The sequence below is a fragment of the Ursus arctos genome, unplaced genomic scaffold (assembly GCF_023065955.2).
Source record: "Ursus arctos isolate Adak ecotype North America unplaced genomic scaffold, UrsArc2.0 scaffold_33, whole genome shotgun sequence".
In the NCBI taxonomy this organism is placed as follows: domain Eukaryota; kingdom Metazoa; phylum Chordata; class Mammalia; order Carnivora; family Ursidae; genus Ursus; species Ursus arctos.
This window is the reverse complement of record NW_026623019.1, coordinates 19058948-19082533: the sequence shown is the minus strand read 5'-3', so window position 1 is coordinate 19082533 and position 23586 is coordinate 19058948. Positions and strand designations below refer to the sequence as shown.

Genomic DNA, 23586 nt, shown 5'->3' with positions numbered 1-23586 from the left:
AAGACGGGCAGGTGGCCGCTGGGGGATGAGAAGAAAGGAGACAGAATCTGAACGTGTTAAGCACCTGCTACAGTGGGGTCTCCGTGAGCAGAGGAGGGACAACTGCAAAGTGCCCCCCTTCTCTGTAACAACGTACCAAGCCCACCAGCCACCAGCCGGCACGCAGTCAGGCTACCCGAAGCAAGGTACTATTAAAACTACTGCGCTTTGCTGAACTTCTCCAGAGATGCACGTCTGGAATCTCAGCAAGCAAAGGTTATGCAGACATCACACTACCTATCAATCCTGACATCCGAAATCGGGGGTGTCATTCAAGCAGCATACGGCCTCCCCCATGTACTATATAAACTATATCATGGAAATAAGTAATGACAAAGAAACAGAAGAAATTTTACAGATTTTATGGCTCCTTCCTTGCTACTCGCCATGTGGTCAGTGGACCAGCAGCACCAGCACCACTGGGGCATCATACAGCAGGCACACTCCAACCCTGCTGGGACAGAATGTGATTTTAACAGGACCCCCCGTGATTTGTATGCACACTGAAGTTTGAGAAGCACTGCTTCAATTCACTGGTTCTCGAACCTGCTGCACATTAGAATCACCCTGGAGCGTGTAGGAAAATGCTGATGCCCAAGTCCCAGGTTCTGGGGCCTGGGAGCCAGCATTTTATAAAACATATTGATCCGGTCCTATCCCTTCGTTTTCTAGCTACGCATAAGAACTGAGACTCAGGGAAGTTAAATAATTTACCAAGACCATAGCGAGTTACTGGCTAAATCAGGAGCAGCTCCTAAAAAAATATTTAGGATTGTGTTGCCCACAAAAAAGTTACCAATAAGTCAAAATTAATTTTAAAGATCTAAGGTTTCGTTTTACTATACATATACTTTTTGTACTTTTGTACTTTTAAATAAAACATACACGTGTCTATTTTATGTATTACCCTTTGAACTTTGACCAGTACTTTCGATGAAGGGTAGGCAGACATAATTTTCCAACAGCCACAGCACAACTGGTGGAGACAGTGAGGCTTCAGCCTTGAGCCTCTGCCTAGGTCGGCAGTTAGCTCAGAGTGGAAGGATCATGGGTGATTCTTTTTCTTTCTAAAATTTCTTTAATGTGAATATATTACCTCTTTAGCAAAAAAAAAACAAAGCACTTCAAAACCACCTTTTAAAGATCACAATTTAACTTAAATTGAGAAGTCCAAAAACAAGGACGATCACTGTGTTCTGATTACAGAAGTTCCCAAGAGCACAGAATTGGCACCGAGCACATCTAAGACATGAAACTTTTGCCACAACTGCTGACCTTTCTGCTGGTTGATGATTATGTCATTACATTTAAATCACCCATAAATTAGCACTAGATACGTGGAGGTGTGGTGGGAGGTGTGGGTGGAGTGAAGGAAATTAAAAGCTGTGGTCAGACTTGAAAAAAAAATACCCCAGAAAGCAACGTATGTTTCTGACAGTTGAAAACAGACTGCATCACAGACAGCAAAACCACATTTCCGCATGTTTTTTTTTTTTTGGGAATGGATCTGTGGTTTTATGCCACCAAGCAATATTTTGGTTTACCAAAATGTACTCTATGGCCTTTTTAATTTCATGTTTACTTAACTTTCCTTACTATCATTGCTGTTTTCACTCCACTGCAGCACTTTAAGACAAGTGTCTAAAGGGGGGGGAAAGTTTAAAATATAGAATACGCTACATTAGGAAAAAAAAAAAAAAAGGAGAAAATTAACCGCATATATAATTTGCACTGACTGAAACATCCATTTTAATTTCAGTATTTAGATCATACATAAAGAACAATGGGGAAAATTATTTCTTTTGAAATATAGTAGTTTCTCAAAAACAATTACACACTCAGACGCATGTTTACACAAAATTTCTCAACCCAAAAAGGATATGGAATCACTGACCTATCCAGTCACCGGCCAAATGATAAAAAAAATTAAAAAGAAACAGAAAAAAAAGAATGGAGCAAAGTTTCCATAGCTGATGAATAATTTAGAGGATTCTGTACCTATTTTTAATGTTAACAAAAAAAAACTTTAAAAAGGAAAAAGTCAAAAATCAGATAATTTGCAAACTCCCACTATTATATCTATATAAAGGTAATGGCAGTAATCAAGCAAAAATGGTGAAGAGAAACACTTTCTCCCATACACTAACACAACGGTCACACACCTTCTTTAAAATGGTAAGTTCCTAAATCCAATGTCCGCAAAGAGCTGCCTGGCAAAGTCCATCCTGGCCTGGGTATAGAATAAAGGCACAAATACAGGTCTTACGTAAAAGAATCCTTGAGGTTCTTGGCAGGAGTACAGATTTGGCAGGAGATAAAGATGTGGATATAAAGGCATGAAGGAAAGAGAAGCAACACACTCACTTTTCTTTTCTCCTCTTCCTTCTGTCACTCCCTCTCCTCCCTAGGTACCTCGCACCCAGCATAGTCAAGAGCAAATCCCCCCTTCCAACGTTTCTTTTTCTATCCGTGGCACCAGGATTCTGCCAGGCTGCAGGGGTCAATGTCTTACGAACTCTCTCCTATGCATTTACACACCCCTCATCCAATGAACTGCTGGGTCACTTGGGTTCCTCCTTGCGAGTCCCACATCCCTCCTCAACCCTGTCCCTCTCCAGTCCTGTCCCTCTCCACTCAAATCATTTCAGCCAGCATTCACTCCACATCTGCTATCAGGACCCACGCTACCTGCTGAGACTAAGGCAATTCGCAAAACAGACGTGTCCTTGCCCTACCGTCTAATTAATCTTCTTCTGACCCTCCCTTCAATAACCCACATACTATACTAGCATCCACGCCTTCTATAAACGAATCCCAAACCTGCCTTCTCAACCATTCTTTCCCCTATCCCAACCAAGCCGGAAACACTAACCAGAGCCTGAATATACACAGCCCTTTCCCATCTACATGGCTTCCACCTGGAATCATCCCCTCTCCTTTCTTCCTAAGTGACCCCTTCCTCTGAGGTCCCACTTAAATGCCTGGGCATCTATCTCAGGATAGATGCATCCTTAATCACTCCTGACTTCCTCTCTTCTGTCTATCCACACACACTGCCTTGTTTTGTTCACGTTGGTACAAATGCCATAACAAGACTAGAATCTCCACAGAGGCAAGCCCATCACCTTTTCTAACTCCCTAGACCTCCAAGTATGCCCTATAGGTAATGTGAGATCAATGAGCATTTGGTTAAAGATCAGTTCGAAGCCATCTTGGGCCTTTGGCTTCCATCTGAGGTCTCCAGCACTACCTCCTCTTAACCAAGTAACTCAGTGTAAGAAGACTAAAACAACCCCAGGAGGATTAAGTTCTTCAGGTTTAAGTCTTTAGGTTATGATCTTCTTGACCTCTGTAGGTCCAGTTCTAGACATTTCCATTTGAGAAGCTAAATATTTCCATCTAAGATTGTTAGTTTTGGGATGAGCCTCAAACAAACAAATGTGGCAAAAGCACGCCCCCAAACTGGAAAATCACATACAGGCCTACCTTGTTTTACTGTACTTCACTTCACTGTGTCGCAGATCCTGCATTTTTTAGGAGTCGAAAGTCTGTGGCAATCCAACATCAAGAAAATCTATCGGTGCCATTTTTCCAACAGCATTTACTTGTTTTACGTCTCTGTGTCACGTTTTGGTAATTCTCTCAATATTTCACGCTTTTTCATTATTATTCTATTTCTTATGGTGATCTATGATCAGTGATTACAACTCGCTGAAAGCTCAGATGATGGCTAGCATTTTTCAGCAAGAGGTTTTTTAATGTATATGTGTTGTTTTTTTAAGACATAATGCTACTGCACACTTTAATAGACTACAGTATAGTGTAAACATAATTTTTATATGCAGTGGGAAACCCAAAAATTCATCTGACTTGGCTTACTGCAATATTTGCTTTATTTTGATGGTCTGGAACTGAACCTGCCAATACCTCTAAGATATTCCCGAATCAAGGAAAAATGTGGGATGTATAAATCTAAGCATGAATACCATCTGACGGCCCAAATGCAACAAAAATCTTACCATAACTTTTTCTATATGCATCCAAAATTGATGCAAAATATCCTGAATTCTTGTTCAGATTTTAAGCAAATCCTATCAGCTTTGCTTAGATCTGGTTAAAATAGGTCCAAACTCTGAGCCATCTTCCTCGGCCAACCACATCAAGCATTTGGAAACAAGTAGCCATATTAAAAAGCCCGGTTTCTGTACATAAATGTACTATGCCTGACCCAGCCTCTCCTAAATCTGCCACCTCATAAATGTAAGGAAAGACTCACAAGGAGGCAGAGCTGCCAAACTGTCACCTCCACATTCCTGGAACTGCCATAAAGGTGAAAGCTTAAGAAGGGCATTCTGGAATTTTGCAGGACACAATTTCTCCATTAAGAAGCCCAAACAAGCATTCTGTCCTCCCCAAGTCAGCCAAAAAATATTCAAGCAAGTAACTGTGGAATTGCCACCATGTTTTTTATTGGCCACTTTAGGTTAACTGTAATATTTTTTGAGGTTAACCAACATAGATGTACTTAGAGGTAATAAGCCACACTCCAAAACAATTCTATGTCCCAAAAAATCAAAAGCCTTTAAAATAGTCACCCACATTCATAGTACAGCTCAATGGAATATAGAGGGGGGGAAAGCAAGTCCAAGTAAAACTTAGGTTTATGGATCAGTGCCCATGCATTCAAAGATAAAATAAACCCATATTCTTGACCCACAGGCTACTGAGAAAACTCAGGGTTCCATTTTATTACAACGTGACCAGGACTAGACAACGACAAGCACAATGCCCTCTGACCTCAGCAAGAGACCAAGTGAAAAGACAAAAGGACTGTTTTACAGCAAAACTGCCCTGATCCCTCAAGCGGGGCAGACCAGGCCGAGGTGTCATGTCCAGATCTCAAGTGGTCTGGTCTATCAGATACCTCTTGGTACTAACCAGACGAGGGTCTAAGCGAATGGCTGAAATGACCAACTATGTTCAGCAGGGGCAAACGAAAGCTGATGAAGGACCAACTGTTCTCTACAAGAGGACTAAGACTAATTCTGGGACGCTCAATGGGTAGCCAGGACAAAGGCCTCACTTAAGGCCAAGAAACTTCCACTAATCCAATAGTTTCAAAGAAAAAAATCTCCCTTCAGAAAGGAAGGAAGGAAGGAAGCAAGGAAGGAAGGAAGGAAGGTGAGAGGGAGGGAGGGAGGGAAGAAAGGAAGAAGTGATACAGGAGACCATGTAACATCCCCATTCAGAGCTTGAAAACCCACTACCACCAACCCTACTCTGCTTATCATCACAAGAAAACCTAAAGAGACGAGCATGACATGACACGTTTTCTCAAACTGACCGCATTAACTAGAGAAGCCAGTTAAGGTTGACTCTTGGCCTCTACACATTCCACGCCAGCAGCACCTCTAAGCCGTGACAACCAGACAGACCTGCAGACACTGCCAAAGCAGTCCTTGGGAGAAAAGAATTGCCCCAGTTTGAGACCACTGCTCTAGAAGGAGTTCTCAAACTCTCATTTGGGTCCTAGTTCCCTCACTGGATCACTGAGTGCTCATGGACTCTTCTCCCACAGAAACGGGCCTACAATTCTGCAAAGTTCAAGGACCATGTGGATCATTTAAAACCCAGCCAAGGACCCCCATCCCATTCTTACCCCTAAGCAGGCAGTTTTTTAGTTCTCTGGACACTCCCATGTGGTTATAAAAGGTACTGTGCCTGTTCTAGAGATTTCTAGAATCAGAAGTACAAAAATATCCATAAGCCTGTGGTCATGAGCCCAGGAGCCAGCAATAAAATCTGCAATAAAGATGAACCGATGGGTTCGCTAACCCAGTGCGCTTGTTCATAAAAAAAAAAAAAAAAAAATGTATTATTTTTTTCTTCAACTCGAGTCATTAAACCAATTAATTCATGGTCTTGTGCATGGCCCTGTAGCCTTGGCTGAAAAACTACCCCCAATCCATATTTCTACTCAAGTTACACTAGTAAAAAGTCCTGAAGCAAACGAAAACAAAAACAAAAAAAAAGGGAATTGTTTTGTAGATCAGAATCTGGAGACCACAGGTATTCCTTGTTAAAGAATAGAAAAAAAAAAAAGTATTCCTTCCACTGCATATGGGTGAAGTGTAGAGCCAGCACTGGATTTCCACGGAAGGGAGGCAGAGCCAGAGCCAGACTGCCCGTGGAAAGGGATGGCAGCTGGCAGAAACCGTGGCTTCGGTTAGTAAGACTCCACCTCAACACCACACGTCGCAACAAGGACTGGGGGCAAAGAACTCACTGATCTGAGAACTCAAAAGGCACTTTTCTGATACAAATACATACCCAAAAGGGACCCGCTATTATCTGTAACACTTAAGAACACAGCAGCAGACTAGTACCTAGGGACATTTTAAAAATAAGAACGAAACAAAAAAAGCTGACCGTATTAAAATGGTCACTTAGGAGGCAGGTATCGCCCCTGGTTCAAGAACATGGACTCCAAAGTCAGACCGCCCGGGCTTAAAACCCCACTCTGCTACTTACTATAGAACGCTGGCAAAATTTCTTAGCTGCCCTTGATGTTAGTTTCCTCATACACAATGAGGACAACCAGATCCCTTCCTCAAGAGTTACCCATTAAACAAATTAATACATCCAAAGCACTTACTGCATCACCTGGTACACAGGTGAAAATAACTTACTAATAATAACTTATTATTATCATTAAAACTTGCCAGACACACATGGAAAATCTGTAACTCCACCTAGTCACCGATGAGCTCTTAGCCTAGAGAGGGACTCATAAGATGTGACCTAGCTATGGAAGAAGCAACAGAGCACGTGGTTCCAGGCTGTAAATCACTGGCAACATGAGGATTTTTTTGGGTGTCTCCAATAGCCTCATACAGCTCACAGTCGGGTTCTTCTATACACATACATAATTTCCTCTTACGTAACATTGATTCTAAACCTTAACTTAAATGGCATGTCTCTAGTGTCAAGCAATGAAATTAAAAATGAACTTTTTTGCTAATGCTGGTGATTTTTAAATCATATGATGTTAGAGCTAAAAGATAGCTGAGAAATAAATCATCATCTGGAAATGAATCCCATCCTAAATTTTAAAATAGCCCATCGCCAGCTCAAGGACCTATGGCAGAACTGCAAAGAGAACACCTAACCCCTCATTGCCTATTTAGGCCTTTTTTGCTTGTCACAAAGCCGAGAGTCCTCCCTAAGAGCTCGGAGACAAAGCTTATACATAGATGGTTGGCACTCACATATGAGAAAGGCGATGAAATGGAAAGATGATACCCTTCCTTTAGTTATTCCAGCATTCATTTCTTCTACTATGTTCCAGAAACTGTTTTAGGGGCTAGGGATGCAGAAGTAACAAAACACATTCTTCCTTTTCAGAGCTTATCCTTAGTAAAGGAAACTGATCTCTAGTATGTCCTCAATTCACCAACTCAAAACGGCCAAGATTAAATACTGTCCCCTTCTTTTATTTGCTTATGACTAACTTACCATAAACCAAGCTGAGAAGTGCAAACCCTCCCCCAAATAAAAGAATCCTGATGGGACAATGCATGAAACCCAAGTGACTCAAGATCTCAAGCTTGTCGTAAGCTAGTCTACAGACATGCCTTCCACCCTGAGTGTCCTGAGGTAAACCTCAGTTAAAGAAACTGACACCTACTATGGATACTGGAAGGGTAACTAATCCCAGGAGTTAATTCCATAACAGATGACAAACTACTACATAGCCCCTAACACACTGGTAGAAAATTCCTGGATCCCAATATAAATTATACATCTCACAAGTTGTATTATTAAGTTTTCTAACATATAAGCCAAAGTAAAGGTATAAAAACAGATCACTTTAAAGAAACACTGGTATTATATCACATATATTTATATTACCTGTAACAGTAATATTATATAAATTACTGCATTCTGAACCATCCACTAATTAACTGTGGGACTTAATCATTTAACATCTGCATCTCATTTTATTCATCCATAAGATAGGAAAAATGCTTTAGCAACATTATCGTGACTTAAATAATGGATGAGAAAGCACCTTGTAAAATATAAAGTACTACATAAACTTAAATACCCATTTCTACTCCCAGCTTCATTAGGTTACTTTTGGACTGAAAGCAAACAAGCAAGCAAGCAACCTCTGAGAAGAGTTCTTTAAAAAGACTTTCTAAAACTAAAAAAAAGCGACGATAAGTCTCAATTTCTAGTCAGTGGGTCACAGAAAATAACAAACCCAAACCAAAGGGTCATTTTAGACCAAAGGAGCTAACAGGGATCTGGATGTTCATTTACACTCTCATCGAAGCTGAGAAAAGTATAGCCCTGAGAAGTTAAGGTACTCAGCAGTGTCACACAGCTGGTCACCGGCAGGGCCAGAACGAGGATCTGAATCCCGGGACTCAGTCAAGTATTTGGGGGGAGAGAGGAGGGTATATGTTGGTAGTAGAGTATCCTGAACACAGCACTTGGAATATGGCAGGAATATCCATTATACCAGTGATCTAAATACAGAGTCACACCCAGGACCTATTTCACAAAGTTATTTAATTTCTGTATCTCAGCCCCCTCCTCATAGAGAAAATGGAAATAATAATACACTATAATCTCGTAAGGTTATTGTGAGATTAAGTGAAATAGTCCCCTCACGGTAAGCTCTCTAAAATCACTGCTATGATTATTACTCTTTCGATAACACTATACCATCTCCACTAACTAAAAAACTAACATCTCTTTAAAGTTCCTTGTCCCTTGAAAAGCACGAGACACTTGCCTTTTTACTGCTCTGGAGGGTAGTCAGCTGAGCACACGACAGTGTGTTAAGATCAGGCTCTCGCCACACTCATTCAAACCACATGTGCGCAGACTTATTAATAGTAAAAGAATTCTTCAGATAAACACTGACTAGTGACATAGTGATGTTCAAACTGAATTTTAAATTCAGTTGGGACGCATTCGTGTCTTCATCATTAGAAAGGCAGATTCCACATTCTCGAATCCATATATGCTACTTTATCCTAACTCGCTCCCGAAAGGCACACCAAGCTCGGTCACTCTCACTTCCCTTTCCAAATCTGTCATTTTTTCCACAAACTTAACAAGCAGGCACCACAGGCCTAACTAGGCTTGGAAACTCCATTTCTGTTATCCTGCAACCCAAATATTAGCCCTGAAAAATATGAAATCACACACAGTCTTGGCTGGAGCTCCATCGGACTGTGAGTATTCCCTCACAGGGATTTCATGGGCACCTTCTGTGTGCCGGGCCCAGTTCTCAGTACCAGGGACCCCACAGAATAGACACCCCTATTCTCATTAAGCTTACCTTCTAGTGGGGCGGGGAGACTGGCAAGACACAAGGCTGTATCTAGTACAACGTTTGCAGAGCATGCTCTAGGAATGCAGAAAAAGCCAGTTTTATTAAGCACTTTGCTAAAAGTGGATCTAGGCTGCAGACTTTCGTTTGTGGATCCTAAGCCTCCCTTTGGGCAGAGCCCAAGTACTGGAAGGGTAGAGAGGAAAAGAGGAAGGCTCTGGACTCACACAAACACCCAGGTCAGATCTCTAGCTCAGGAGAACACTGTAACACCCCCTGGACTGCCAACAGCATCCCCAAGCTCCTCACGTGGCACACCGCCAAGAACATCACAGGAACAAGCACGCTGTTTGCTGTCTGGAAACAGCATGGTCAGGGAAGGGAGCCCTGAAGGGAAGTCGAGAAGCCTACTTCCTCTTCTGCCAGTGACTCTCACCATGCGACCTCGGGCATGTTCACCGACCTGCGTGAACCCGAGGCTCCCCGCCCGCGTGCTGCCCCTCCTGTGCTGTGACACCGGGCTAGTCTCTTAAGCCCTTAAGCCTCAGTGTCATCTGTTCAAGGAGGCCAGGGGAATGACACTGCTTGGCAAACTGTCGAGTACTCCACTGACAGGAGCTATTTAAATAAATACATGGATCCGAAGCTTGCTACTTGCTTTACAGGAACAGCAGGAAGATTAAGGAGAACATATAAAAGGCCTTAAGCTCTCTGTAAAGAGAGGGTGTTACAGGGCACTCGTGCTCCTGATTTCTACAATTACTATTCTCTCCACTTGTATCTCCTTACATTTTCAAATTCCTTAACCAAAATAATCCACAAACCTAGAGAAGCAGAAAACATAGTGCAAAAGTCAGAGTATCCTAATTAGAACAACAGTAAGTGGAATAAGCTTGCTAAGAAATCAGGAAGCGGATACCCCTCTTCGTCTCCTTCACCTCTCGCTGCCCTCGCTGCTGCAAGCGCCAGGCCACCGCCGGGATCTGAGGTGCACCTGCCGGCCGGCTACAGACAGAGCCCCAGTCCTGTGCCAGGACGGCAGCCGCCCTTTCTCTCCATGAAATGCAGCAGCTCCCTTCACAACACAAACCCTGAAGTACCGGTGGGCAAAATCCTCAAAAATAATGACGAAGTGACACAACGAACCAGAAGACCGAGCATCCACGGGGCGTCCGGGACTATCTCTCTTCTGCTTCTCTGACAATCCACTTAGGAAGAGCCACACCTTGCCCTTCATTCCCACACTGGCTGGAGCACGGCTTACACAATGAGGCTCTGAGGAAAGTTCTGGCCCGGTGGTAGAGAAATAGCAAGAGCGTGGCATAAATACTGGGTCAGTTCCAACGAAAATAGAGAGGGTATAGAGATCTGCGTTGATGAATGCTGGCTAAATCCCTCTTTACAGATATACAGCAACTACCACTGACAGCTGTTACTAAGGAAAAGTCAAAACAACCCTGACTTTTGCTTTTAACTCAGACTCCTGAAGCCCTTGCCGCTTAGAGGAGAGCAATATTAATTTCATGAATTCTGTTTGCAGTACACTTAGCGCGGAACGAGGCAAGTCCTGAGCCTCACAACTGGCATTATCAGTGCAAACACCCAGCTGCCCGCCCCCAAGATGCCGTCTCCTGCTTTTCTCCAACAGCCCCGCTCGCAAAAGTGGTGACTGAGCCACAAGACCACTGGATGTGCCACCCTTGCTGGAGTGCTAGGGTTTCTTAAGAGGGGAGGTGTGAAAGGGGATCAAGGGAAGGCACCTTCTAAAAAATCACATCCCCTTCACTCGGCTCCGTCACCAGCAAATATATTACTGCTGTCCTGAAGTGACAAACCAGACTACCCAGTCACATCAAAGGCAGTAAAAATGTCCTCATTAAACACACGCAGACATACACACAAATAACTCCTAAGTGCACATTTTAAACATTTCATTCCCGATGCACTTTACCTATTCAATAATACAGAAAAAAAAAAAGGTAAAATTCTAGGAGCGGAAAGGGGAAATGGGGAATGTAAGAGAAATGGCTGTTGCCAGCCATATCTCGACTGCACTGAGGCTGCAACAGCACGTAAACACACGACGTAGTCCAACCCAGCCCAAAGGCATTACTACTTAAGATACAAAGAATTTTGCCCAGAAAAAAATAAATAAAATAAAAACAGTATCCAGTAGGGAGTAAGGGCCAGTGAGAAGGAAATATCCCTTTGTTTGAAAGCTGCAAAGAAAATCTTTGAGCAGCAAAAGCATAATATTTGCCTTCATTTAAAAGTTTGAGTTGTGTGTGATTTCCTGCATCTAAGAATCTCTTTCTGAACTACAAAGAGGCCACAAAACATCACGTTTTCCCCTCCCTGTTTTCCCCTTCAAAAACCCACAAGATGGTGATTAACAAACAGCCCCTTGTCTTCAGGCAGAGTTTTAGAAGCCACGAGGAAAAGATAAAAGTTAAATGGAAGAGCAAGTTTGTAAACAAATGAGAAATAGGTTGCCCGGGGAGGCAGCAAACTCAGCCGTGATAAGCAGGCAGCTGTCTTCGCCCCACCTGTGGGAGACTCCGTGCAAAAGCGACCCTCACCCTGTCACCCACTGAAAGCAGCCTGAAGGACACTCCAGGTACGAGCCCCAAGTTCAGTGACTTAAGGACGATCCCCAGGCCTATCCCAGCCTCCCAAGGGTGATCCATTCCTGCAACGAACTAGGGCCTGAATCTCCAACCCAGGGCAGACCTATCTCCCAAGAGACATCCTCCCAGGTAAATTCATCTGAAGTCCTGAATCCACCACCTAATAACTATATCACCTTGTGCAGATCGGATCCTGCTTAATCACCCTTTGATTGGACCTAATCCCTTTCTTAGGATCATTGTGAGAATTAAAGAATCTGGCAGTGTGCCCAGACAAGTGGTAAGCACATGCCCGGTATATAATAACATTCACTTCCACTGAAAGGAATTTCCAATTCCACTCAACAATCACTGCTTTAGGTGAACAATCTTCAGATACTCTGTGAGACCTCAAAAAAGAGAAAATTCAGAATTCGACATGTGAGAAGAGAAAAAAGGGGAAACCCACGCCATCCAGAAAACACTCCTAATTATGCACATACCCTGACAGGTTAAATCTCCTCCTCACAGATCTGCTTCTTTTGAAAGCCCTGTGACAAGTAAAATGACAGCTCACTGCTCACTCCTGCCCAAGGCACTGCCAACTTGCTATCAACTGTCCTAATGCTGGATCCTCTCAGAGTTTTGGGAAAAATAAAACTTAAAATCTATATATATATCTAGATTTACTAAATAGGACTGAAGCTGGGTCCCTACCCCAAAATGTCCAGATCAGACAGGCCAGAGGTAAAAAACCACCACCAATAACCTCCATTTGGTTAATATGAATTGTGAAGTATTACTGAAGACTAAGTAACCCTAAATTAGAAGAGGTGGCTTTAAGCCTCAATGAAAAACACACACGAAAGCCCAAGAAGCCCCTCTCCCACCCAAGCACGTGCTCTTACTTGTATCCGGAGGGTTTTCGCACAGTCATCAAAATTTCAATTGTAATCTCTTTGAGATTTTCCAGTGCAGTAGTGTCCACCCCCTGTTCCTCACCCTCTAGACTATTCCCTAATGTTTATACAGCAAAAGAAAATCCTGTCAGTAAAATGTTCATTGGTTTATTCCTTTCAGCTAGAACATCCCACCTTCGGTAATCGTTCACTTTCATTGCCATACAAGAGTTCAATCATCCATTTCTGAGAAAAATAATTAGTCATTGTGTGAGAATACAACAGACATTCTCAAACACCTACTCCTGCACCGAATCCTCCAAATCCAAGCACCTTTAGTCTCAGACAGGAGACGTGCAAGAAACTAGTAATATTTTTTTTAAAAAATAAGTTTTCTTATGGGAAATCTGGTCGAAACGGAACTTTAAACAAATGGACTTCCATTGCAAGCACTGTCCCCAAATAAATTTACTGCACCCTCGAATCAAGTCCACTCAAGGCTGGAATGTCATGCCAGTCATCTATTACTTCAACCTCAATAAATCTGTTTTTACTCTTCAAATCCTAGGCTACTTTCTAAAAGAGTTCGCTAAAAAGCACCAACCTAATTAACAACGGCTTCCTCTGCAACAGTGGCCTTGATTTCACTTATTTACACATTAACTGCAGCCTCCTTTTGGCCAATCCAGTCTATTCTCTGTACCATGCCGAGCCTTTTATCTGCCCTGGACAGCATTTTCTCCAGCAGATGAAGTAGATGCCGATTGATTTGCTGTCGAGCATGGTAAATTAATAGCAACAAATTGCTGAGGGCCCGGCTCGCCGCTCCACCATGCTTCGGCAGTTTTGCTTTATTTGCTCCATGATGGGCAGCAGTCGGCCTCTTCAAGTCAATTTCTTCTTAACAACCTGCAATACTTTTCAATGGTGAAAATAGAGCTGTTCCTTGTAAGTCAGAAATCAATATCCTATTGCCCTTAGAAAATGCTAAACAAGCAGTATTGGCAATCCACTTGGTACTAGAGGGTATCAGATATAATGCAAATCCATACTGCTTCCCTCCTTGTAGTTATTACAGTTTGCTAAAAGGTTCCTAATGTCATTTATCATCATTTACCATCGACCAGAGAGGCTATGATTATGATATCCTATCAGTTGGCAAGGCCCTTTCATTTCTATTCAATTAATATTTTAGCAGCACTCAAATGGTTGTGGCCCAAGTCTCATAATAAAATTTACATGGCTTGGAGTGAAACGAGAGTTTTCCTGCTTTGACTAAAAAACAATAACAATTATACATCTACACACACATATGCACACGTGTATGTACATACACACACACAGACATGTGTATATAAATGTGCAGTATTCGCTTCTTTTAGGCTCTAAGTATAGACGTCCCAAAGTTTCTAATTCTAAAATTCAAATACTAAGCTAAATTTTTTTAGAAGCAAAAAAGATCTTCAGGCTACAGAATATTGCCTATGAGAAAGTCACGAGACGTTCTCAAAATGTGGTATATTCATCTCCATTCAGAGTTCCTATAGGTGGAACTCACATACCTCCTGTTCCTCATCTACATCCAGTATTCACTTTTTAAAGTGGTAACTGCTGCTGTCAGATTAAATCAGGGAGGTCTTCTTTAATTACAGCATTACAGGTGAAGGATGGGAACGAGCAGCGTTTAGCAATGTTATCAACTGCATGCATCGCTCTGTTCTGCCCACGGTCACTGACCCATTTAGAAGCCACACTGTATTTATAAAGAGGAACGATCAGCAAAAAAAGTAACAACTAAACCATGGGCCAACTGTTCCATCCAGAACAACAACAACAAAAAAAAAACACAAAAAACCCCACACTTAGGGAAATCCTTAGGGAATAAAGGCCAACGTACTTTCATTTAAAAAAATTCCAATACGAAGACATCAAAATAAAACGTGTCATTTCTAACCATGTCCCCTTTGTCATCTTCATGTTCATGTTGGAACTTAAGACAGTGGTGAAGCATTAATTCACGTTATGGCCTAGAACCGTCCATTCTAACTTTTCTGGGGTTTTTTCCAGCTTCCTCTGCTCAGCTCTATCGATCCTACTGAAGAGTACCAGAAATTAGATTCATATTTTATGCTCTAACTCCATGTCATGTCACCGAGTTCCCCTTTAAAAAAAAAAAAAAAATCAACTAATTCTACCAGACTAATGCTATTTACTCAGTTACCAAAATTTAAATTAATTATGTTCTCAAACATAATTGTTAAAAATTGGCAACATTATGCAGGCTTAATTAAGATTAAATCCAATTTACTAAATGTACTTTAATTGGTACTAATTACATTAGCTTTCATTTCAGAATGACAAATTCCCCATAGATTTCACTCTATAGTCCTCTATCAGAATCAACACAGGGTGACTGGCGATGAACATCATACAGAAAGGGGAGGGGCCATAACACCAGACCCCCCACCCTGTTTTGTCACTGCTCTGTGCTTTTATCCTTTTATCAATTTGCTAAGTCACAGAGTCATGACTCCATCACAGCCATCATTTTCTGTTCCAATGAAAAATTTCTCTAAAAATAAATACTCTGTGGCTGGCAGCAGCCAAGAAGAACAGGAGCGTTAACCAAAAAATACACAAAGGTTTCGAATATCAGGGCCACCAATTACTAGGGTACTTCCAAGGACTCCGGGGACTCCTACTCTTGAACCCTTCAGAGACACAAATCTAATAAGTGAATAAGCCTAACCCGATCTTGAGAACTAGGCCCAATTATGCCGCAGGGCAACTTCCCTGCATTATTGCTGCTTTCCATTACGAGGGTATCCAGCGAGTGCATCTGGAAGAGAGGCCAAGAGGAACCAAGGCTGTCTGCCTAGGAAAACAAATAAAGACAGATATGCCTCTGTGCTTAAGGGGGGAAAAGAAAGAAAATATAATAAGTAGGTGGTTTGCAGGGCTGTCTGTATTTCATAATGTGATAAACTGCCCTCAGGATTCTTGATATGATTGAATTTAAAAGCAAGAGGAAAAAAAGGGAAAATGTACTCCATTCTCAATTTTAAATGGATGGCATTTGAGGCCACCTGGACAAGAGGATGACAGAATTACAGAGGTATAAAATGTGTAAAATTAAGGGATCTCCCACACTACCCCCCCCCCAAAGAAATGCATACAGTCAAATACAAGCTCTGTGCCTCTCAGAACTGCGAATTGTATAAAGAGATCTGGAAACTAAGTGTTATGGTAAATAAGATACAGGAGGAGAAATAAAAGAACATTAATCATCTGGCTCAATCTTGAAAAAGACATTAATTAATCTTGGATGGTGGTGTGAGGACAAAAAACAAAACAAAAAAAACACATGTACAAGATCCAGACCTAAAATGACACGTAATGAGCATAATTAACAAACAATCTCTCTCATGTAATTTATTCCTGTAAGGTAGAGCTAAGGGGAGTCCACACATACGCTTGACGGATTTTTGTTTAAGCAGGAGATATTTACATTACGAATCTAAACAGAAAGGACAAAGATGCCAAAATAAGAACTTAATTTTAATGTGCAGAAAACTATACTATAATGTTAATATTGACATAATTAAATAGCTTATGAAGTAAAAAAAAAAAGTATCTGAAATAAAAAATTCTCAGCATAAGTGACAGCTCATTTTTTCCCAACTTTGTGTTCAAATACTGTTTATCCATAGATGGCTTTTACTGTCCAACAGTCATCTTTGAAAGATCTACTATCTGTAAGTATGTGGTAATTACATATATTCAGAAAGGGATCCATAAGTAGTAAAAGCCTAATAATATGTGATCATTTTGTATGTTTTAAACTTAGAAAATAATCATATCTACCACGAGTACGAATAAGAAATGAAAAGCATTAAGTTTTCCCTCATCTTTTCCCAGCAGGTAAACACATACACACCTATTCTGAAAGAGCTGATGAGACAAACCTGAAGCACTTTCACTAGAAGATCACTAAAAATAAAATATTATTGCCAAGCAATATTTTTTACATAAACACTATTTTTCTACGTAGAAAATTTAAACCAAACCATTTTATTCAGTTTCTTAAAGAAAAAAAAAAGAAAGAAAAGAAAAGGCTGTTTGAGTCATACCTCTCAACACTTTCTGACTAATCATTATCTTTTTTGTTTTGTTTTGTCTTTTTCTTTTTTGGCTGAACTAGTTACTAGATGTGAAGGCCCCGTGTTGAACCTTATCACACCTTCCTATCAAGCTCAATTTACTCTGTGCAAATTTTGGAAGTACAGTTACAGTTCTTGGTTGAGACCCAACTAAGTAGCCTCGGGGAACCAGTACCAGGATACTATTTTACATCAATTTCTTTCGTAGCTCCACAGATTTCATTGTGATCCTCCCCGCTCACCCTGTATCCATTCTTCCACACCAAGCCAAGGAAGGTTCCACACAATTTACAGTTCCTCTTTTTAATATTTTCTAAGAAAAGCCCTCTCCTAAGACAAGTTTGCAATGCCCGAAATACATAAATTAACTCTTTCAAAAGAAAAACAAGACATTTTTTAAAATTTAGCATCCTGCTTTTGAAAGTGCACAAAATTTAATATGCATTCAGACATTTGAAGTCACGTTTTTAAATGATTAAAATCAGGATAAAATGCAAAAAAGGACAGGGAACCACACCTGAAAAGATAGTATTCCCTTCAGTAGTCTTTTAAAATACATGAAGGCACAAAAACATGCAGAATAAAATTGCAAAACATACAATTTTCTTTCTAAAGTGCAGAGTATTACTGTCATTTCAAATGGTTATAAAGAAATAACTTACCTGCTTGTGCATTTCTATATTCAACCCATAGGACATCTCATAATACTGTCAAAGAAGGGAAAGCAATTAATTTCGTGCCTTTCATTAGTCTCCCTAGTTTGTTCCAAATGCCCCAAGTATGTTTAAAACAAACATAAAAGCCTCACCTAAAGCAAAATATCCACAATACCTATGCTAAGAAGGAACACTTAACTTAAACTAGCAGCCACCCTAAGACACAGACTCTAAGAGAGTAACTCACAAAACGGAGAAAATCAAGCTCACACATAGCATTCTTAACATCTCCAGTGGTCTTTATACATCACAAGCAGATGAATCAAAAAGATCTGATGAAAATTTAGTACCATATGGACTCTAATTCCTAGGCACAGCGGGCAAGTTAATGGCAAGTGTCTCATACAAATGCTGACGCTTTGAAAGAACTGTTCAGAAAGGTGATGCTGCTTCAGAGTTCTGTTTCTCATTTTTAGTATACTGCTCATGTTCATACATTCAAAGGAAAAAGGCTTGATAGGAAATGAATGAGTTACTCTGGAGCATTTATGAACAAGCATAAAAACATGCTTGGTAAGACTTCTGAAAAAGCAGATACGATTTTTTTATTTGGACGTGTAGTGTAACAGTCATTACAGAAATTCTGGCAGGACAAATCGGTTATACAGGAGACGACACTCCTCAAACCAATGTAACACCACAGAAATTGAAAACACACGAAACACATGCAAATACACACACACACACACACACACGTAACATAAAAAGCGGGAAAAATCTGAAAAGGTGCCTGGTGTCTTTTGATATCCATCCTTCTCTAAAAGAAATGAAACCTTAAAATTCTCACTGTATACAGAAAAATTGGTTAAGATTGTTTGGAACAAGAGCAATAAAACAACAAAGAAAACCACTAACGCAAAAACATTTTGCTTGTGACTCTCAACAAAACATAAATGAGGTTTTTTGGGGTTTGTTTTTTTCAATCTATAAAAACAAAGCACAGAGGATTATACCCCACGCAGCTGAACTTTTTGAAAATTCAAATCAAAGCTGGTTGTCAGAGGCAAGTTATAACATCCTGGAATTACAGGTTGCTAATGATCACATTCCCACAACCTCAACTGCACTGGCACGCTGTGACTGGGCTCTATCCTGCAGCTGCCAGCAATCTGAACATATCCTTGCTTTGGTATCCTAAACTAATAGGCACTTTGAATCTGTGACACAGTTTTCTTACCATGACATAATGCCGCTGCATCTCGGTCTTCTCACTGGCGAGTTTCTCACATTCCAGCTTCAGGCTGTTCAAGACATAATGAAATCTAAGTACAATGCAGACCTTGACTTACGTTTTCTTCAAATGTAAATAGACATTCCCTCCTCTAAATCATCACCTACAAAATGCCAAATCAACTATCTTAAACAGAATCCTCATTACTGAAAGAGAGATGGTGGGAGAGAAAGGGGTGACTGGAACCAGCCTGGACTTGCCCTTTCAATGAGGATCAAATGTGGGGTTTTTGTTTAAGAAAAAAATCCTCTAGCCAATTTAATTCCAGAACCGCATCCAGAAATGAACATTCCCTAAATTCATTTAATGAAAGAAAAAGAAAAGAAACGTCAATAATGTGCACATACCCAAGCACAAATTTAAGTCCCCCAAAATGTCACAAGGGAGTTTTTTTTTTCTTTAATGTTTCACGAAGAAATTAACGAAAATATGAATCAAGCATGTCTTATGAATGATGTCTTATTTGTTCCCTCCAAAACAGAGACAAGTTGAATACCACCACCCAGGGGCAAAGTGCGGATCGGGTTCAGTGGCTCGTTTTGGTTCTTGCATTCAAGAAATAAGAATTACATGTCATTAGAAAGCTAGCGAAAGAAAAATACTTCAAAGGCACTCTAAGCCTAACGATCGCCTCTAAGAAGAAAACATTTTTTCAGCATAAAAGTAATGAAATCGCTCACTTGCGACTTCCCAGGGCTCTCAGCTCATGGTATTTCAGTGGAATGGCAGAAAAAAGTGAGACGGAATCAAGCCCAGAGTAATAAAGAACCAAGGAAGTCAAAAGGCCCCAGAATCTTCCCAACCTTCCATTCTCCTGGCCCCAATAAATCAATATCGAAAGTTTGGCCTCAGCATTTTTCAAGTCTCCTCAGTTTCGATTGTTCTGCCTCCTTTTTATTTATTTACAGGAGAAGGGAAGAATGCTTAATTTCTTTACACCTGCCTAAGGAAAAGAGGCCTTGACTTGCCCTTTCTGCCCACAAGTAAAAATGATAATATCACCTTTGTGGCGGCCAAAAAAAAAAGGGGGGGGGGAGTGTTTGTGTGTGTATGGGGGGGGGATAGACAAGAGCTAAGCAAACAGGAGGATCAGCTAAAGTCAATATCGTTACCTGTGGTATTGAGCCTGTAAAAACTGAAACTCTTCCTTAATCCGATCACAGGACTCGGAAATTGTAAATTTAAAGGGTTGAGCAGGCTGATGCGGTGCCTAAAGAACAACAATAAAATATTTAATTAGCCCACATCACAGGCGAGGCAGGGAGATGGAGAAAACATACCACGCGGCGCTAGCGGAGGGGGGGGGGGGGTCACCGCGCAGGCAAGCAAAGAGCGATTAAAACTCTAATCTAGCGCCCCCCCACCCCCCGCCTCGCCGCACAGCCGGGCAGGGGCTGGTTTCGGCTTGGCCCCGGGCCCCCGCGTCCTCTGGCCCGCCCCGGACCCAGTGGGTTCGAGACCCCGCTCCGCTCCCCCGCCAACCGCGGGCGCCCGGGGGCCGGCGCGCCGCGCCCACTCCCTCCCCACCCGGAATCGAAACTGGCCCGTCGGGGGGACTCGCGCCATGGCGTCTGGCCGCGGTCAAGTCGGGGGAGGAGGGACGCGCCCGCCACCCTCCGCGGCCGGCAGGCGGGCTCGCTCTCGCGTCCCCGGGGCCCGCGGCGCTAGGGGCCGGCGCCCCGCACTCCCGAGCCTCAGCCGGACCAGCCGCGCCGCCGCCGAGGGCGCCCTCCCCGCCCCGGCGCGGAGTCGCGCCTCCTCCATCGCTCGCCGCCCCCCCCTCGAGGAATCGCGGCGCGGGGACGGCAAATCGCTCGGCGCGGCTTCCAGGGGCTTCAAAGACAACAATAAGAAAATGGCTACAACTCAATTGCCTCTCCGCACCCCCTCCGAGAGTGCTACCGCGCCGGGGGGTGGGGGGGTGACGGCAGGCGGCTCCCCAAGCGGGCCGCGCGGGGCGCGGGGCGCCCTCCCCGCCCCTCCGGCCCCAGACACAACTCAGCGCGCAGGGGGCGACGCGGGGAATCCCCCCGCGCTCCGCGAGCTCGAGCCCCGCCGCCCGCACTCACCGGGTGTCTGGTCTGCGGGTACATCTTGCTCAGGTCGCGAATCATCCAAACCGATTTAGTTGGCTGCGCTGGGCAGAGGCGCGCGGCTCATTGGCTTTAATGGCCCCGAGGAGGAGGTGGAGGAGGTGGCGGCGGAGGCGGCCGGCCGGGTCCGAGGGGCGGCTCGGGCGGTCCCGGCCCCCGCCGGGTCTCGCGTGACGCGGGCGGCAGGAACGCGCGGCGGTGGCGGCTGGGTGCGGGCGGCCGGGCCGCTCGGCATTCCTCGCGGGCGTCACTGGCCCGCCGCGGGCATTGTCCGGCGCGCGTCTCCCGCGGCAACGCTCCGACGTTCGCTCCGCCGAGGCGCGCCCGCCGAGCCCAGCGCCGCGGCCGCGCCGCTCCCCCGGGCCGGGAAAGTGCGAGCTCCGCGCACCAGCGCCCGCCGGCAGCGCCGCCCGCCCGCTCGCTCGCTCGCTCGTCCCACTCCAAACTTTTTTTTTTATTTGTCTTTTAATTGGTTGTTATTCCTCCGAATGAATGATCTCTCTCTTCTTTCCTAAAAGCAAACACAAACTCCTTTGGTTCGGAAGAGGTCTCGGCGGTGCTTTTTGGTTTCTCTGGAGATTTTTTCACTTCACAGCAACGATCTTTTAAAAGGCACCTTTTAGCTTCTTTTACCACATCTCATTTCCTTATTTTTCTTCCTTCCTGTTTTCTTGTCTTTTTTTTAACCCCAAATTGAAGGGGATTATAAAAATAAAAGAGAGTGAAACGCTTGCGGCTTTTTTTTTTTAATTCTCTCTCCTTTCAAACTCTGCGAACACCACCTCAAAATAATATACAAGTGTGTGAGAGAGGGGGAAGAAAGCAGCCAACAGCCCAAACACCCGCTCAGAACAGCTCTAACAACACGCTCTGTGTAGGTGACTTCTTTGACCAAATTTAGCAGCAGCTAATCATTAACATTCTGATACATATTCACAACCGTCCGTGGAGGGACCGCGGAGCATCCCGGGAGATGTAGTCCACCCCCAGCGACCGCGGTCGAGGATTCGGCCAGATTGACTACAATCACCGGCCCGCCACGCGACCGCTTTGGGGCGCTCTTCAAGCGCCCCGCCCACCTTCGGCGCGGTAGGCGTCTCCAGCAACCAATCAGAGATGGCTGAACATTAATCGCCGTTCTGTGTTACTGCCCATCATTTCACAGCTGACAAATAGCGAGCCAGAGGGGAGGAGCTGGCCGAGCTGGAGCCCACGTGGGGGCCGGGCGTCGTCCGCGGTTCGGACCAATGAACGGAACGGGATGGGGTTAGCGGAGGCGGAGCGGAGATGGCCCCGCCCAAGGCGGAGCTTCGTCTTGGCTGACGTTCCTTAGCGCGAGCGTTCGAACCAGGGAAACATTTGTTCAGCTGTCAATCAAAGTAACGTGGGCCTGGGAGAAGCGGTGGCGGCTGCTGCGGCGGCTGCTGCTGCTGCTGTTGCTGTTGCTGCTGCCCTGGCTGCATCTTCAGAACTGGGTGTTGGTGGCGGTGGTGGCGGCAAAATAAAGAGGGTGGAGGGGGCGGTAAGACTCGAGGCTGGTCAGAAGATCTTCCGAGTCTCGTCCTCCCACCCGCCCCCCTCTAACCCAAACACCCTCGGCCCCTTGCTCCTCGGCCGCGCCAGGAATGCGGACTAATTAGGGTCCAATGTCTCCTTAAAGAGACAAGCTCGGCCTTGTGTAACGCGCCGAAACCCCTGTTGAGACAAGAGAGGGAGGATCACGCCGATCCCACTTCGTTCGGTTCACATCAATTTTACGCGCCGCTGGAGCCGGCATAATTTTCCGTGTGAACGCGGACTCGGGCCCCTGTTCTTGTTTAGAGCAGGAGACTGAGCTGCGAGACGCTTACCGGGGCAGGGGGCCAAGGGCGCGGGTGGGGAGGGCGCCCCTCCGAGCCCCGAGAGGACTGTGATTGCCGTTTAACCCCGAAGTGGGACCGGTTTCCCCAAGCAACAATGCGAGGAAGCACCCCAAGTCGCTCCCCTCGGGGCCCACGGGGGCGTAACCGTGGAGTCTCGGGGTGGAGCTCGAGGCCCGGGGGCAGGGGTCGCTCGATTCCCAAAGAAACTTAGTCTAGGGGGCCACCCGCATACCGCAGACTGTCAGTCGGTCCCGCACTAGGGCAGTGTCAACGAGGTACCTGACGCAGGCACAGGGTAGAAAACGTCCCTGCGCCCCTGAGGCGCTCCTTTCTCCCAGATCAGAAACAGACTGTCCCTCTTTTTCCTGCTCTTTGGAGGAGCAAGTCAGTTTGACGTGGTTGAAACGGGCCAGGCCAAGCGGGCCACGAGAGAGGGCGGGTCGGCCACCGGGCGGACAAGTTCCGGGAAAGTGGGGATGGTGCGGGAGCAGAGGTGGAGGGAGGGGCATTTTTAGGGAAGGGGCTAAGGAGGTGGGGACTGACTCCGTGGCAAGACGGGACGGCCGGGGGCAGATAGGGCCTTCACCCTTAGTCTTCATCCAGCAAGGGGTAGCTCCCTGGTTTAAGGGGAGTC

The 23586-nt window shown here is 44.2% G+C and overlaps 1 protein-coding gene across 6 annotated transcripts in view; it reads right to left on the bottom strand.

Moving 5' to 3' along the window:
* LOC113269823 (transducin-like enhancer protein 4) overlaps positions 1–21416 on the bottom strand; it is a 139585-nt gene extending 118169 nt beyond the window's left edge. For 2 of the 6 annotated variants that reach the window (XM_026518793.4, XM_044391092.3), the window contains exons 1-4: positions 21067–21416; positions 20110–20207; positions 18944–19007; positions 17713–17757 (exon numbers count right to left, since the gene is read on the bottom strand). In XM_026518793.4, the coding sequence (XP_026374578.1) occupies positions 17713–17757; positions 18944–19007; positions 20110–20207; positions 21067–21111 (252 nt within the window). In that variant the 5' untranslated portion in view covers positions 21112–21416. Of the gene's footprint in view, positions 1–17712; positions 17758–18943; positions 19008–20109; positions 20208–20524; positions 20666–21066 lie in introns of those variants that run through there. The other 4 variants (XM_057305545.1, XM_057305546.1, XM_026518794.4 and 1 more) reach the window with 3 other exon arrangements.
* Between the last annotated feature and the right edge of the window lie 2170 nt (positions 21417–23586).